This window comes from Ptiloglossa arizonensis, chromosome 13, assembly GCF_051014685.1.
Source record: "Ptiloglossa arizonensis isolate GNS036 chromosome 13, iyPtiAriz1_principal, whole genome shotgun sequence".
NCBI classification, from domain to species: Eukaryota; Metazoa; Arthropoda; class Insecta; order Hymenoptera; family Colletidae; genus Ptiloglossa; species Ptiloglossa arizonensis.
In genome coordinates this window covers 8,556,299-8,571,654 of record NC_135060.1, presented here as the reverse complement: position 1 = coordinate 8,571,654, position 15,356 = coordinate 8,556,299, and the positions used below count along the sequence as shown (strand labels likewise).

The 15,356-nt window shown below is 44.2% G+C and overlaps 1 protein-coding gene across 5 annotated transcripts in view; it reads left to right on the top strand.

Annotated features, from left to right (window-relative positions):
- The window catches only part of LOC143154095 (protein expanded), a 125,589-nt gene that overhangs the window by 67,802 nt on the left and 42,431 nt on the right, over nucleotides 1-15,356 (top strand). For all 5 annotated transcript variants that reach the window (XM_076325910.1, XM_076325906.1, XM_076325907.1 and 2 more), the window contains one exon: nucleotides 14,493-14,592. In XM_076325910.1, coding sequence (XP_076182025.1) covers nucleotides 14,493-14,592 — 100 coding nt within the window. The remainder of the gene's footprint in view (nucleotides 1-14,492; nucleotides 14,593-15,356) is intronic.

Genomic DNA, 15,356 nt, shown 5'->3' with positions numbered 1-15,356 from the left:
AAAGACTCAGAGAATTCAAATCTAACATCTCCGGTAATTAATTATCCCCATTTATTCATTTATTATTTATCCCCAAAGAATTTCGACGATCGCGAGACACTGACGACTCTCGATCGATGACACGAGTTATCGCGTGACAAAAGATGGCAGAGATCGGTCACAATTGCGTTCGTGTGCGGGCACACGTGTCGTTTGACGAGCTTCCCCCCGTGCAGGTTCGTTTCCGCGTGTTAATTATCTCTCGACTTTCACGCGTTACGTTTCGTTCGAATCTTCGGTTCACGGTCGCGTGGTCGAGGACACGGGCGATAAAGACATCGTTGTTGCGTCGTCGATCGATAGAACTCGTCGTAGCACCGGCGCGCATTGTCGAAGAGTCACGATCCGCGCGGTCGAGTGGTAAACGCGTGGCGGGACGGCGAAGGCGGTAACAGTTTCAATGCCAAGGTTTCCGCAACAACGTCGATTTTGCTCGTTCGAGGCTATTGCCTTCTCGCGTCGTTAGACAAACCATCCACACAGCACGCGGGCAAACACGAGGCACGCCGGCAGCGTAGCGCACCTTCTCACACGATACCATCTCCCTAATTATAGCCAGGCTCATTTGTAACCACGAATCTGAATTCCCGGTTGCTAAGGAAATTCCTCGTTCTGCCTGCGTGGTCCCGCATGCGTTGGCCTGCTATGAAATCACGGGCTGGATTCTAGCCTCGTTACGCCGATCGACTGAAAGTACGCGCTTATACAGGGTGTTCGCGCGGTCACCGTGAAAAGTGGGATCGCGCGGGACGCGTGTTCTCAACGAGCGAAGCGGCTGGACGACGACGCACCATGCCTTTGAAAACACGACCGTTTCCGTGTTATGACATAAATCTTGCGCTCGTTGGAACGCGTCGCTGAGACTCTTTTTCTTCGACTCGCGCTCGCAGACTGAGAAACAACAGGTGTTTCCTTTGTTTCGTCGCGACGAGCGTAGCGGATACAACGCCCGGTCGGAGTCGTACGGTGAAAGTTAAGGGTTGAGGGTCGCGAGTCGAGAATCGAGTCTCGAGGTTTTACGTTAGAGAGTTCACCCTCGAGGGGTACAAAGATCGTTGTCTTTTTTCGAAGAGGTTCGAGTTTTTACGGACGATGGTAATCTTAACACGATCGTATTTAAATATCGAGAATTCGAGAGTTCACGGTTTGTGGGTTCGCAGGTTTGGAAGTTTAGCGTGCCGAGATGAGGATTATTATTTTTTTCTCGAGTATCGATCCACGGTAACTTCGTTCGGGTTAAATTCAAATATCGAGAATTTGAGCTTTCACAGTTAAAGACCGAATCTTGAGAGATAATAATCGTCATTTTTGTCAAGTATCTTGTATACACTTTTCGTACGATTCGCTGTATCCGTATTGAGATAGAACTCGAGCTTTTGAAACGTAAAAGTTCACAATCGAGCGTCGAGATCCCAAAGTCGAATCTCGAGGGTCGAGGGTTGGGGCTTATGAAGTCTAGGGTCAAACGTCGAAAGTTCAAGACTCAACTTTGCATATTGAATCTTCAGAGATAACAATCGTAAATTTTTTGTCAAGTATCTTGTACACAGTTTTTGTACGATTCGCTGTACCCGTATCGAGATTGAACTCGAGCATTGAGATCGTAAAGGTTCACAATTCGAAAGTCGAATCTCGAGTGTTGGGGGTTGGGACTTACGAAGTTTAGAGTCACGTATCGAAAGTTAAAGGCTCGACTTTGAATACTGAACGTTGTGAGACAAGAATCGTCATTTTTTGTCAAGTATCTCGACAAAACTTTTATACAAGTACCTTATCCACAATTTTCGTACGATTCACAGTACCCGCATCGAGATTGAACTCTAGCGTTGGGAAAGCAAGAGTTCACAATCGATGGTCGATGATCCGATGTTGCGAGTTCGAAGATCTTACCGCGAACTCGCGAACTCGCGAACACCCTGTACGTACCGCTGTGAGAATGTTTCCCTCGAGTTGCCTCTACGAAACAAAGAAACGATAGACATTTTTCCGGTCGGCACGTACGAGTCTCGGGAGATCGGTGAACTCATTGTTGCAAAACGCCGATAAAAGATACGTACGAATTAAAATGTTACATTCTTCAGGCGTGCTAAATTTCCCCGTAACGTTATCTGCTACTTTCTATGCCACGTTTTCTCCAACGATCGCGCCCGCCGATTTCTATCGACCAGGTTTGCACAGTGATACCAATTTATTGCACCGAAGCGGTAGCGTAATAATTACGCGGATAATTGAATCGACGATCGGAGGAGCGGCCACGACTCGTGTTTCATTCGGAAGGAAAAAGCGTATCTATTGTTCGAGAACCGCGAGCTCGTTTCGATGTTAATTCTATCCAGCGAGCTTATTGGAATTTCTAACGTAAGAGAGCAATCGATGTTTCCCTGTTCGTTAATTTTATGCGAAGTCATTTGCGCGGCTCGTTTCTCGGAACGGAGAGACCGAGGTTGCGAGAAAACGGTCTAGAATCTTGCAATCTTTATTATTTCACGTTTTCACGGTACATTTTGTTCCAAGGATCGGAACGCAAACATTTCCCTCCACCGGTCAACGAGGAAACTGAAACTTGCAAAAAGTCTCGCACACACCGAGATCGGGAACACCGACGAGGATAATGCATCGGTAAAAACAAATCGATCGATGTTTCTCTCCCGTAGTTCTTGAGTCGAGATTCCACGTTAGGTTTAACCGAATCTGACAACTCGAATTGCGAAAATTTCGCAAGGTATCAAGGAGAAAAATACAAAATACTCCCGTTTTATCGAAATTTTTTTCTTTCGAAATAAATTACCGTGGAGGATCCACAACGACGTTGTCCTGAACAACTCTCCTGAAAACAATGCGTCGAAACGCTCTTCAATCGACGCGCGTTCCACAATTTCTTTTTTTTCTCGTTATTTTCCGAAAAGGAAAACGAAACAATAGAATTCTAAGAAAAAGCGAAACGCGGGTTCCACAATTTCTTTTTTTCTCATCATTTTCGAAAAAAAAAAAACGAAGAAATAAAATTCTAAGAAAAAGCGAAACGCGCGTTCCACAATTTTTTTTTCTCGTTATTTTCCGAAAAGGAAAACGAAGAGAGAAAATGAAAAGAAAAAGTGAAATGTGTGTTCCACAATTCCTTTTTTTTTCTCGTTATTTTCCGAAAAGGAAAACGAAGAAAGAGAATTCTAAGAAAAAGCGAAACGCGCGGTTCCACCATTTTTTTTTCTCGTTATTTTCCGAAAAAGAAAACGAAGAAATAGAATTGAAAGAAAAAGCGAAACGCGCGCGTCCGCTTCGGTATTCCCATCGAGGCGAGGACGGTTTCTAGCGGATCGGCCCGCAAACGGATCGGAAGTCTTCGAGATCGCGTCCCTCATTAATTATGAATTCGGTTATTCCGAGGCAACGATTCTTCTGTAACGAAAACCGGCGAGTTGTGCCCGCCGAAGTAAATCTCACCGGGAGGAAGATCCGTTCGGGGAGATATTTTTGTCAATCTTGCGAATCTATCCCGTGGCCGTCCGGGACGGAATCGTGAAATGCGCGCCGATAGGATCGACCGTAAATCTGAGCCGACAGGCTGTTCCAGCGGATATTTTATGGTGGCCCGTAGAGATTTGGTGCGGACAAGATCGGCGCCGGAATGCGTCGAGCGACTCGAAATATTCGATACGGGGCGATAAATTGTTCCACTACATCGGCGCGCGCATTCCACCGCGAGCATTTATGAGGGACCTTTTCCTTCGGGGCAACGTTTCAAATGCAGCAATTGTAATAACGTTTCCGTGTACAGTCTCTCGATTAGTTTCTGCCGTTTCCACCGCCCCGTGAAACCAACTTTCGGTCAACGATCGCGAAAACGACGATCCGTTCGTGTATTATACCATTGCGTTAACAGGATCGAGAAACGTACCGAAAAAGGAGCAGGGGAAAAACGAGTGAAAAGAAAGGAGAAAGAATTAAGTGAAAAATAAAAAAAAAGAAAGAAAAAGTTTCGCGGCGCGATGAAGCTCGCCACGTACGAGACCGTGGTGTAATAAAACGAAACGTTTAACGAGCGAACGAACGCGCGTTACGAATTTTGAGCAAAGAATTTCGTAATTCGTAAACGGCGGTAGCCTTTTCCTTCGTGTACACTTGAGCGCAAAAGTCGGGGAACGAGTCAACCGGGTGCACGTTTCTCGATCGCGCCACGATTTTTCAACCTAGGTGTACGTACACGTTTATTAGTTTCCAATGAATTATTCACGGTGTTGCGCGCGCCTAATCGTGGGAATCGTGGCGAAAAAAATTTCACGCGCACCGTAACGAAGAAGTTCGGAAACGTTGGCGAAACGGTGGCGAAAAATCGTGGAAAATTCAACGATACCGATCTATCGAGAGCGAAGCAAACCCAGGATATTCCAGTTGCAATTCACATCGAATCGAACGATTTCACGCAGCGATCCTTCGACACTTCGCAGCTACGAGATTTATCGAAGAGATTCGTTTTCGTCGGAGTACAAATTTGTACAGAGCACGTAAAATTTACATCGAGGGTAAACAAATGTCCTAACTCGGTCGAACCCTTCGGGTGGTTATTGCACCGAAATAGCCACTCGAGGGTAATTTTCACGATGTAGATTCTCAAAGTGTCTCTGCACTCGACTCGATATACTACAAGAAACATCCTCGAATCGTGACGTTATCACCTACAAATTTCAAAATCCTCAAAAACGTCAACGTTACAATTCGCGTAACGCATCTACCCAAACAGTGAAATATTTTCGTGCATTCGTTCCTCACATCGAATGAAAAATATAAAGATTTCTACTGTATTCCCTACGTGAATATTTCCCAAGATTTTCGCACAGTACCGTTGCTCGCTACTCCAAAGTATCAAAAGTATCTCGATCGGAAACTCTTGTCCATAAGTGTATTATACCGTATCGATTATTCCTCGATCGTTATTTCACAGCTTCCTCTCTTCGATCGGTTTCATTCTAGTCGCGAATCCACGATTCTGTTCGACGTTGCACGCCGAGTCTAATTCTTTCGTTGCCGGTTGCTTTTATTGCTCCGATTTTTCTTCTCCGTTCGTTCGTACACACGGTAAAGATTCCGATGCTCTACTGTAGCGGAACTTCAACCGGTTTCCGTGGAGCGGGATAGCTTGTGTTACATCAGGTAACTTTCTAATCATGTAAAATAATATGGCTTTTATTGGCCGCATCGAAGAATTCTTTCGCTCGGGCTAATGGGCGTAAGGAGGAACGGTTAGAGCCCTGGGACGTTGCCCGAGTCGGAGACGTCCTAGGACGTGGAACGTTCGTACATTTATCACCGAAGTAAAGAGGCTCACCTCCGTGTTACGATGCTCCCCCTTTGTGAAGTGGAATAAAGCTGTTAAAGTAGCCGTAAAACGATTCTTTCTCCCCCCACCCACCACCCCACACCGTCGTTTTGTAACAGCGTTATTTATAAGCGGCACTTAACTTTTAAATAACCGTAGCGCCGGACTATTATCACGAGTTCTTTGCGCTTTTCGTTTGAACGTAATCTTCGCGCGTACGCGATTCGAAGTTTATTAAATTATGCCGCAACGACGCCAATTGCCATGGACGATCTATGTACGTATATCGCGCACCGTATCGAGTCGTGCCGCGTTTCTTATTCGAATCGACGATCTCGTTTAATTCCCGTACGCTTCTAAAAACGATTTTTTCTTCTGTTTCTTTTTTTTCGATCCCCGATCGGACCGGAACGCTGTTAAACGAAATGTTTACGATGCACGGAGCGAGCTGCGATAGAACCGTGATAATTCGAATCCGAACGGAGGCTAGAGGGGATATTCGTGAAACGAACGAGACACGGTTCGTTGATTCCGCTCTCGTCACGATTCCATTCTGGTTGTTGTACGATCGTTAATTATTCGGTTTCGCGTTACCCGTTTCGCCGATAAACGCGTCGACGTACTTGCGATTTACACGGTAACGGCGGCACTTGGTCGTACGTCGAGAATCCTAGAAGACAAGGGGAACGATAACGATAACGTTGGAATTCGAAGAATCGATCGAACACGATCTCGAGAAGGAGAGTCGAAACGAAAGCTCTCGAGATTCGAAAAACTGGAGACTACGGACGCGTGGTGTTCGATACGGATGTGAAAGGATTGAAAGGTTACGATACAGGAGAGGCTAGCTAGGACTCGGTACAGGAATTCTCAGGGTAGAAGGATTCGTAGGAGTGGATCCTGGATTCGTGAGAATTCGATACCGACGATATCTGGTACGGTGGAGTACGACACTGACGTCACTGGACTCGTAGGAATCGATAAAAACGACCCCGATTCCGTGGGATTCGATATAGACCACCTCGAAACGGTGAAACCCGATACACATGTCCCAGGACTCGTAAGGTTTGATACGCAACGGTCTTGGGTTCACGGTATTCGATACAGGCCCTGTCCAACTTCTTGGGACTCGGTTAGAACGATCCTGAATCCGTTCGCTGCGTTTCTGCAACGCTATTTAGGTTAACGGGACGCGATTAGGTTCACCACAGATTCGTTGGACGTTCTGAACGCGATACCAACGAACTAGGACTCGAGGGACACGATACGGCCGAGTTCTGATCCTCGAGACGCGATACAAACGATCTCGAACTAGGTGGAACTCGATAGAAGTGCGATCATGGGATACCGTAAATGTTGCGAAGAACTCGTCGAAACGATTTAGGAAGAATACATCATTTCGTTCGTGCAATTCCAATGTCATTGCTCGGTTCGAATGACTCTCTGTACTGGAGGAACACAGAGTTCTGGTAAGATCCACGTGCGCGGGCGATCAGATTCGTGAGACGCGATAAGGGGGCCTACTCCGAAATCGTAGAACCCGATACGTTTCGGTATACGTATATCTTGGTACTCGCAGGACTCCACTCGACCGAGTCAAGATCCTCGAGACTCGATACGGATGATCCCGAACACGTGGAAGTCGATAGAGAAAACCGCAGGATAGATAACAGTGTACACTCGAGATCCTAGGCAGGCTACTCGAACAATGTGGCAACCGATACACGCGACACGGTACTCGTAGGATATCTTTCGAGACCTTTTGGGTACCTATGGATCTTCTCGGACCTTTCATACCTATGGAATCTTCTAAATCTTCCATACCTATAAAACTTCTCGAACCTTTCATACCTACGGAATCTTCTAGATCTTCGATACCTATGGAATCTTCTAGATCTTTGATATCTATGAAATCTCTCAAATGTTCGATACCTATGGAACTTCTCAGACCTTTGATACCTACGGAATCTTCTAGATCTTTGATACCTATGGAGTCTCTCAAATGTTCCATTCCTATGGAACTTCTCAGACCTTTCATACCTATGAAATCTCCTAGATCTACCATGTCTATAAAACTTCTCAAACCTTTGATACCTATGAAATTTTCTAGATCTTTGATACCTATGGAACCTTCCAAATCTTCGATATCTATGAAACTTCTCAGACCTTTGATACCTATGGAATTTTCCAGATCTTCGATACCTAAGGAACTTCTCAGATCTTTGATACCTATGATTCCATAGAGAATCTTTGAGAAGTTTTATAGACATGGAAGATCTAGAAGATTTCATAGGTATCAAAGGTCTGAGAAATTCCATAGAAATCGAACATTTGAGAGCTTCCATAGGTATCAAAGATCTAATAAGGCGTTCCTTTCGTTGAATCCTGGAAACATCCACTCGAACGAAATTTCTTTCCAAAGATTCAAGAAAATCCCCTTCGAAGTTCTTTCGAGTCGCGCGATAACGAAGGAGCAAAGATTCCGGAGCGAGCTTCTACCAAAACATTTTCGAAGAATGTACTCGATTCGGAGCAACGAAATCGATTCTTTCGAAGTAACGCCGTGCACGTTGGGTCCATTCGGCTCTCGAGTTTAATTTAATTTCGCGAGTGGAAAAAAGGACTCGCGGTACAGTAGGAAGCGAGGCAAAGCGAATCGCGAGTTGAATATCCGTGGGTGTTCGGCGCGGCTCCTTCGTTTTTTTTTTTTTTTTTTTTCTTATTCTTTCTTCCGTTTTTTTTTCCTCTCTTTTTCTCCGTTGCGCGAACTCGCGCGCGCCTGTTACCATCCAATCTGTAATTCATTGAACGCAGAGGGAACAATGGCGGCGGCTGCGCCGCAAACTTTTCCATAATTATACGGTGCTTAAGTCGTGATTACCGTGCACGGGTCCGCGGTGTACCGTCAGCTCGCTGCCACACGGTATGCCGATCAGTTTTCGCAACGATAAGAAAAAGAATCGCCGTGCTTCCTCGGCATTCTCTTTCTAGGATGGGAAAGATCCATCTTTTCAGCCGAGGACCGGCGTTCTCCGAGCTCGCGATACACTGGAAAGTGACGGTCGTTTCGTCCCGTTGGATACGAACGCGATATCGGCAGATGGCGAGAAAATGTGCCGCGAAATCTCGATTCATCGTAACCGAGATCGAATCACCGAAGTTGTACAAAGAACGAGTTCGAGAACCACGCTTCGAGGTATTTCAACGAAGATAAGTTTTTGCATCCATCGAATCGAATGGCTGCTCCGAGCACGGATACGTTTCTTACGCACAATTTTCGATGAACTTTACACGCGATTTCGAGAGATCATCCAAGTATACTAAATTCGTAGCTGTACCGTTCTTCCACTCGTCGATTCGATTTCGAACGGGACGCAATGTATCGTGTCTTCCGCCATCGTTCCGAAACCGGCATTCCTTTGGAATACCATTCTGGTTCTTTGGATGCAAAAAAAACTCCGCGTATCCACGTTTCACGGCGTCATCGTTGCGAAGTCGCTTCACTCGTTGAAAAAATTTGCCTAAATTCGATCTCGGAAAGGTGACGGAGCACAGTCGGAATTATACAGTGTCTCGTGCGGAGAACGTCTAAACGTTTGTGTTTTTAACGGCCCGAGAAATGTTTACGATACGTATACGTAACGTTTTCTACCTCGGAACGAAGTGTACTCTCATAGTACTCTTCTCATTGTTTAGAAATAATCCGGATGCACCGTTAAAAATTCACGAACGATCGAGAATTATCGAAGAGTTAATCGAAACGACACGAAGACTAGACTAAAGACAAACGTACAAAAATATTAAGTCGAATATTGTAAGATACGTTTACGAAAAACTAGACCAAAGATAAAAGTACAAAAATATTAATTGGAACAAAGTAACGTAAGTTTACGAAACGTTAAACTATTTTATCGTCGTGTATAAACGCGCAAATTTTCTCGTACGATCGGCGTTTGGTTCGTAACGCGAGCCCGAACGGGAAAGGATGTCCGTTTCTCGGTATCCGTTCGCTGGCGGTTAACAATTCGACTTGTAATTCGCCAAGTTTAATACGTTTCCGACTAGAAATATTTCGAAGCTCTCGTTAAGCAGTGTTGCATGCACGTTGCGTTCGTCGGTTGAGAGGTACGGAGAGCCGCGCGTGTAAAACGTTGATGCGTTACTGTACGCTTTGAAGCGTTAAAACACGTCGGATAGATTCTTACGTTTCCTTATGCACGTTCGAGCGGGCCGCTGCAACGAATATAATTGCCGCCTTTGAGATTCTACCAAGAATGACGGAAATCTTCGAGATTCTTTAACCAAGGATAATCGGTGGGACGGATGCCGAGAGGGTGGGGATTGCGGAGAATTAGATAAGAAACGGTTAAGAAAAAAAAAGAAGGTTCACCTTGCCTGAACGGCAATTAACCGATCGGCCGGTAGAATGAATTTATGCCTCTACGTAATAACGATAAAAACTTTATTCGCCGTGGCTCGTATCGAAAGCGTCTCGGTGCGATCCAGATCAAGAGATCCAGAAAACTGAAGTTTCATTAATAGAAACGGTGAAAAAACGTGGCAAGAAATTAAATGCAGGTATTACGTGAATTACTCCGCGCGGAGTTAATAACTCCGGCGTACGTGAGTGACTTTAATGTAGGACTTTTCAGAGCCGCGTTCCACGGGAGACTGTTAATCGAGTAGGATAATTATCGAGCGGGACGCGCCTTCTCCGGCCGCAAAAATGCAACGATTAAGGAGCACTGCCACTTGTTGCTGGAAATATATTCTAACCGAGGCGAGTATTTCGTGCGGCGTTTATACGTTTCTCTTTCCTTTATTTGTTCGACGTCTTTATCGCACGGAGTTCGCGACGATCGCAAAAATACACGTAAACGGAGAACGTACGAAACGCGAGTATACAGGGTGTCTCGGTTAATGGAGGTTACGCGTAGAAAACAAATTTATACGCGCTTCCTCGGTAAAAACCGATCGATAACGACCTCGAGAAATTGAAAGAAAAAAAAACGAGAAGAGAAACGTCGATGAGATGTTTTTCCTTCCCTGTGCCCTTACTTCTTCCTAACCGTTCGAATTCTATCGTAAATATTTCTCGGTTCCTCGAGTGTCGAAACGTTCGGAAGATCTCGTACGATCGAGACACTCGGTGCAACGGTAATAACGATAATAACCGGTACAGTTGAGAACACAAAGAATAGAAAAATGGAGAATTTAGTACGGAGAACGTTGAGATATGTAGGTTTCAGGGTTTCGTGTACGAGAGGGAAGAGAATTTTAGTTAGCCGCGCGGCTGTATAGTAATTTTACGATGCAATTTCACGAATGCACACGGATCCGGCTACACGCGTTCCAGAAATTAGAATTACGTACCACGTTGCAATTGTACGTGCACGAGAGTATTATGATTTATCGAAGAATCTGGTATATTGGAACTGCGCGCTTGGAACGAAGGCATTCCATTCGATGGCAATTTTCCGAGTTCACTCGTATAGATACAAATTTATGCGCTTTTTACGTCACGCGGATACTTTACCGCTCGAGAACCGTGTCTAAGAGGCACACGGAATTTCCGTACACGTGCCCGATGAATCGGTACTCTTGAAAGACGATCGTCGCGATTGCTCCGAAAGTAAATCGAAATATTCGCAAAATACACGTTCGTACGTTCGTTCCATCGCAGCAGAGTTCTCGTATTCGAATCGTGTCTCGAAATTAATCGCGTTTCACACCGTGTACCGACGAACTGCATCCAACGAGCCGAGCAAACCTGTCGCGTTTCGGACGTCAAACCGATAAGTTACACGTTAAACCTTGACCAAACCGGGTGTACTTTTACTCTTAAACCGAGCAACGAGTTGCCCGTTCTAAACGTCGATCGAAATTAAAATTCTATTGTAAACAAACACGTTGGTACATAATGAAATTTCTTCGCGAAAAGAAAAGAATTCCTCGCGTGTTTCGGAACTGCTTCAAAACGCGTCTCGCTTCTCGTGGATAATTAATCGTACGGTCAGCTTCCTGGCACTCGTTCTCTTCTACTCGGAATTTAATTAAAGAAACGCAAATCGTATCTCCTTTATTTGGATCGTTAGATCTCGCGAGTGTAAAGTAATTTAATCCCGTTGGTTATACGAAACGGATGTGCGAATTATTTTCTGTTCTATATGAACGATGTTTCGTGTAGCCATTCTTAGATTCTACGAAATTGAATTGTCTTTGAAATTATTTATGTAAAAAAAAAAAGCGTAGAAAAATCGAGAAAAGGTACGAAGAAACATTCAGGAAAGAAAGAATAATATTCGTTTCGAATCGGTCGCACAATATTATATCGGAGTGCGACAAGAAGAAGCGAAAGTATGTTTCGAGTGCGCAGACCGCAACATTCTTTGATCGACGTATGACACGGCCAACCAGAGCCACGTTTGCGAGCTGCTACGGGACGGTTGTAACGAGTCTGGTATGTGGTACGCTTTCACCGTTTGCAATATTCATTCATCCACGCATTGTTATTACAAGCGCGCGTGTTGCAGAATGCCAGGGTGCACGTTAACGCTCGAAGAGATGAACCTCGAACGTTGCTCGCGATGAAATTTTTCGATAACTACAACGCGTTCGATCGATACTCAACGAATTATTTAACACACATCGATGTTGCGAACAATTTTTTTTTCCGCACGACGTGAACGTTTTCAAATCGAGCTTGACAAATTTTGTATCGTCTATACGAAAACTACGTGTCGTTGAATTACGTAAATAGGTTTTAAAATTGTGTCTTCGAGAATATCTCGAAGCTAACGTAAAATATTATTATATTGGGTTGTTAGGAAATTTCGCTTTTTCTTGGTGAAAATGAAACACGATTTTTTTAGAGCGCATAAACTTTTTTTACACTCTAAATTTTAATTTTATTAAATTATATATTCTCCAATTTGGAAAACGAAATCTCAACGCGTTCCAAATTGGAAATTTACACTTTTACGAGGAAATAGCTCGAAGCAGAGCATACAAAGTCTCGTTAAAATCGCGAATCCTAAATCGTTCTTATTTCTAACAACCCATAGACCGAAGTATTCGCGTTAAACGACATTTCTTCGACGAAAGAGCGAAACCATCGAAGAAATCGTTGGCGAACGACGAAACGGAAGAGGTCTCTCCTCCTGGACGAGAGATCGAAACGCGAGTTAATAGAGCACGCGCGATAAGATCGTATCTCTCTCGAGAAACCCTTGTCAGACATCTTCTCCCTCCCATTGTGTAATTACGAAGTCACGGTGGCGATTCCACGCGATCGGCACTCGTCGGCCCTGCCGGAGATTCCGTTTCGAGATTCGATTCGAGAGAAAAAAAGAAAAAATACGAACACCGGCACCACGAACGCGGAAAATCCGCCAAGTTTCCGTTGCATAATTCGCGTTTCGATCCGCGTGTAACACGGGAGCGAAGTTTACGCGCCGTTTACACGGACAGCTTTAAGCTCGCGGTAACCCACATTCTCGAGAAACCGGAATCCCTTGCGCAAACGACATTAGCGTTTCACGGCGGTCTTTTTCCACCGGACGTTTTCTATGAATTCGAATGTAAACTTGAAAAGGTGGAAAGAAAATTTCACAAGTGGTGCTTTCTACCTTGGAGAAGAAAAATAACGTAAGAAAGGTACGGCTGTGGTTACCACGTTGGATTGGATGAACACTCGCGCAAAGATTCGTCGAAATTAACGATCGATAATTCACGTTTCGTACGAGTCGTAAAAATTTTGAGTCGAAAGAAATGTACGCGCAGTGTGTTTCTTTCTGTGAAACTCGAAGAGTAGAGCACTCGTAAGAAAGGCTCGCGAACTACTCGGACGTTCATTTTGACGAATCTTTGAGCGAGTGTTTGACAAAACTTATTAAATAAAATTTATCGAACAACCTAGTGTACTAGCATAAAACTAGAGGGAAGTGATCAAACCAGGCTCGATGATTAGGTTTTACGTGGAAATAGCGTACAAACCTTGTTAAAATCGCGAATCCTAAATCGTCCTTATTTCCAACAGTTCATAGACCACAGAATTCGCGGTAAACGACATTTCTTCGACGAAAGAGCAGAACTCGTACGAATTCTTTCTCGTACTTATTTCTCAACGTTTCGTCGCTTCAACGATTGAGAGAAGACCGAATATAAAGCAACGATGAACGTTCACGCGGACAGCTTTAAGCTCGGTGGTAACCCACATTCTAGAGGAACCGGAATCCCTCGCGTAAACGACATTAGCGTTTACGCATTTTACAGCGGTCTTTTGACAGACGTTTACGAAGGTATCTCGAACGACTCTATCCGAGATGAGGAAACCGTGGCCCGAAACGGGAACATAAAATCCAGTATTAACACCTTGGAAATTTATGCGACGAATCCGGCCGGGACCCGCGCGAGAAACAGACGCGCGTAACGACACCGCGATGTTAACGTTAAATACTTTATTATCGGGAACGTCCGATAGACTTTCCGTGTCCACTGGCGACGATTTGTCCGCGGCGAACAGTCACTCTGAACCTGTTCGCGCGAAAAAGTATCCAGTTTAGACCGGGATCGTCGGTGAAAACATAATTCCCAGCGGGGTGAAACGGGCCTCGCGGCCAGCGAATTTTGTTTCCATTTTTACCGGGAAACGTCGTATTTCGCGGACTGTAGAACGACCAGCATTTTTTTACGACGAAACGGTTTAACGATCCGCGTTTCAACGTCGCTGAGAATCGCGAGCGTAGGAAAAAAAAGACATTCTTTTTTTCCACGCGTTGAGAGTCCAAGCTTTGAATATTTATCTGTCGCGCGAAGAAAAAAAACTATTGATGCGTAAGTTTTTTTTTTTTGAATACGAACCGTCCAGGTGAAATAAACTTGCGAGATGGACGAAGTTATTTTCACGTGGATGATATTTGTATAATTTTTTCGATACATCGAAGCGAGGTACATTTTATATATTTTTCTATAGATTTCTTTAAGGGATGAAGCTTTGTTTTTAAGAAGGTTGCGCGTAGATGTAATTCTCGATTATTTTGTAAACGATTATCGAATGGAAAATGATTTTCCTTTTTATCGTTACTTCATTTTGTTGCCGTTTCTCTGAGGTTCTAACGTTTCCGATGTATACTTTCAGGCGAAGTCGAGAGTGAAAGAGGTGTACGCGCAGACATGCATGCTTCTCGGCCAGCAGGGCATGCGAGATTGCGAACTGTTCGGCCTGGCAATACTGTCCGGTGAGTAAACGTCCATTTCCTCTTCTGTTAATTAATTCTTCGTTCGCGTTCGCAAAGGGTGCCGTTACGCTGTCCGAACAAACGCGGAAGACGCTCGATGCCTGTAACGCTTTATTAGTCCCGCGTTTCGGAGTAACATTTACACGTGTCGTATATCGTTAATCCTGGAAACATCGTTACCGGATGATAGCGATTACTGCTTAGTAAATCACCGCGATTGCGCAGTTTCGATCAAACGTATTTGCTAAATCCCGTCGTTAGGTACGGGCAAGCCCATTTCAATTGTACGTGAAATACGATTCGAATATCGGGCGATTTTTCATCCGTAAAATTGATTGGAATATCGTGCAATTTTTAATCCGTAAAATTGATTCGAATATCGTGCGATTTTTAATTCATAAAATTGATTCGAACATCGTGCAATTTTTAATCTACAAAATTGATTCGAATATCGTGCGATTTTTTATCCGTAAAATTGATTCGAATATCGTGCGATTTTTAATTCATAAAATTGATTGGAACATCGTGCGATTTTTAATTCGTAAAATTGATTCGAATATCGTGCGATTGTTAAGCTACGAAGTCGAAACGGGAATAAAACGCTGCAATTTTTGTAATCCTTCTTACAACGTCGAGGTATTTAAAAAAATTCAGCGAGAATTTATTCGTTGACGGAATAACAGTCGTATAAATTAAAAAGTTATAAAATTGTTTACTCGTTCGGGTGATGAAAGACAAACCATCGTAGACATTAACGCCCGTTT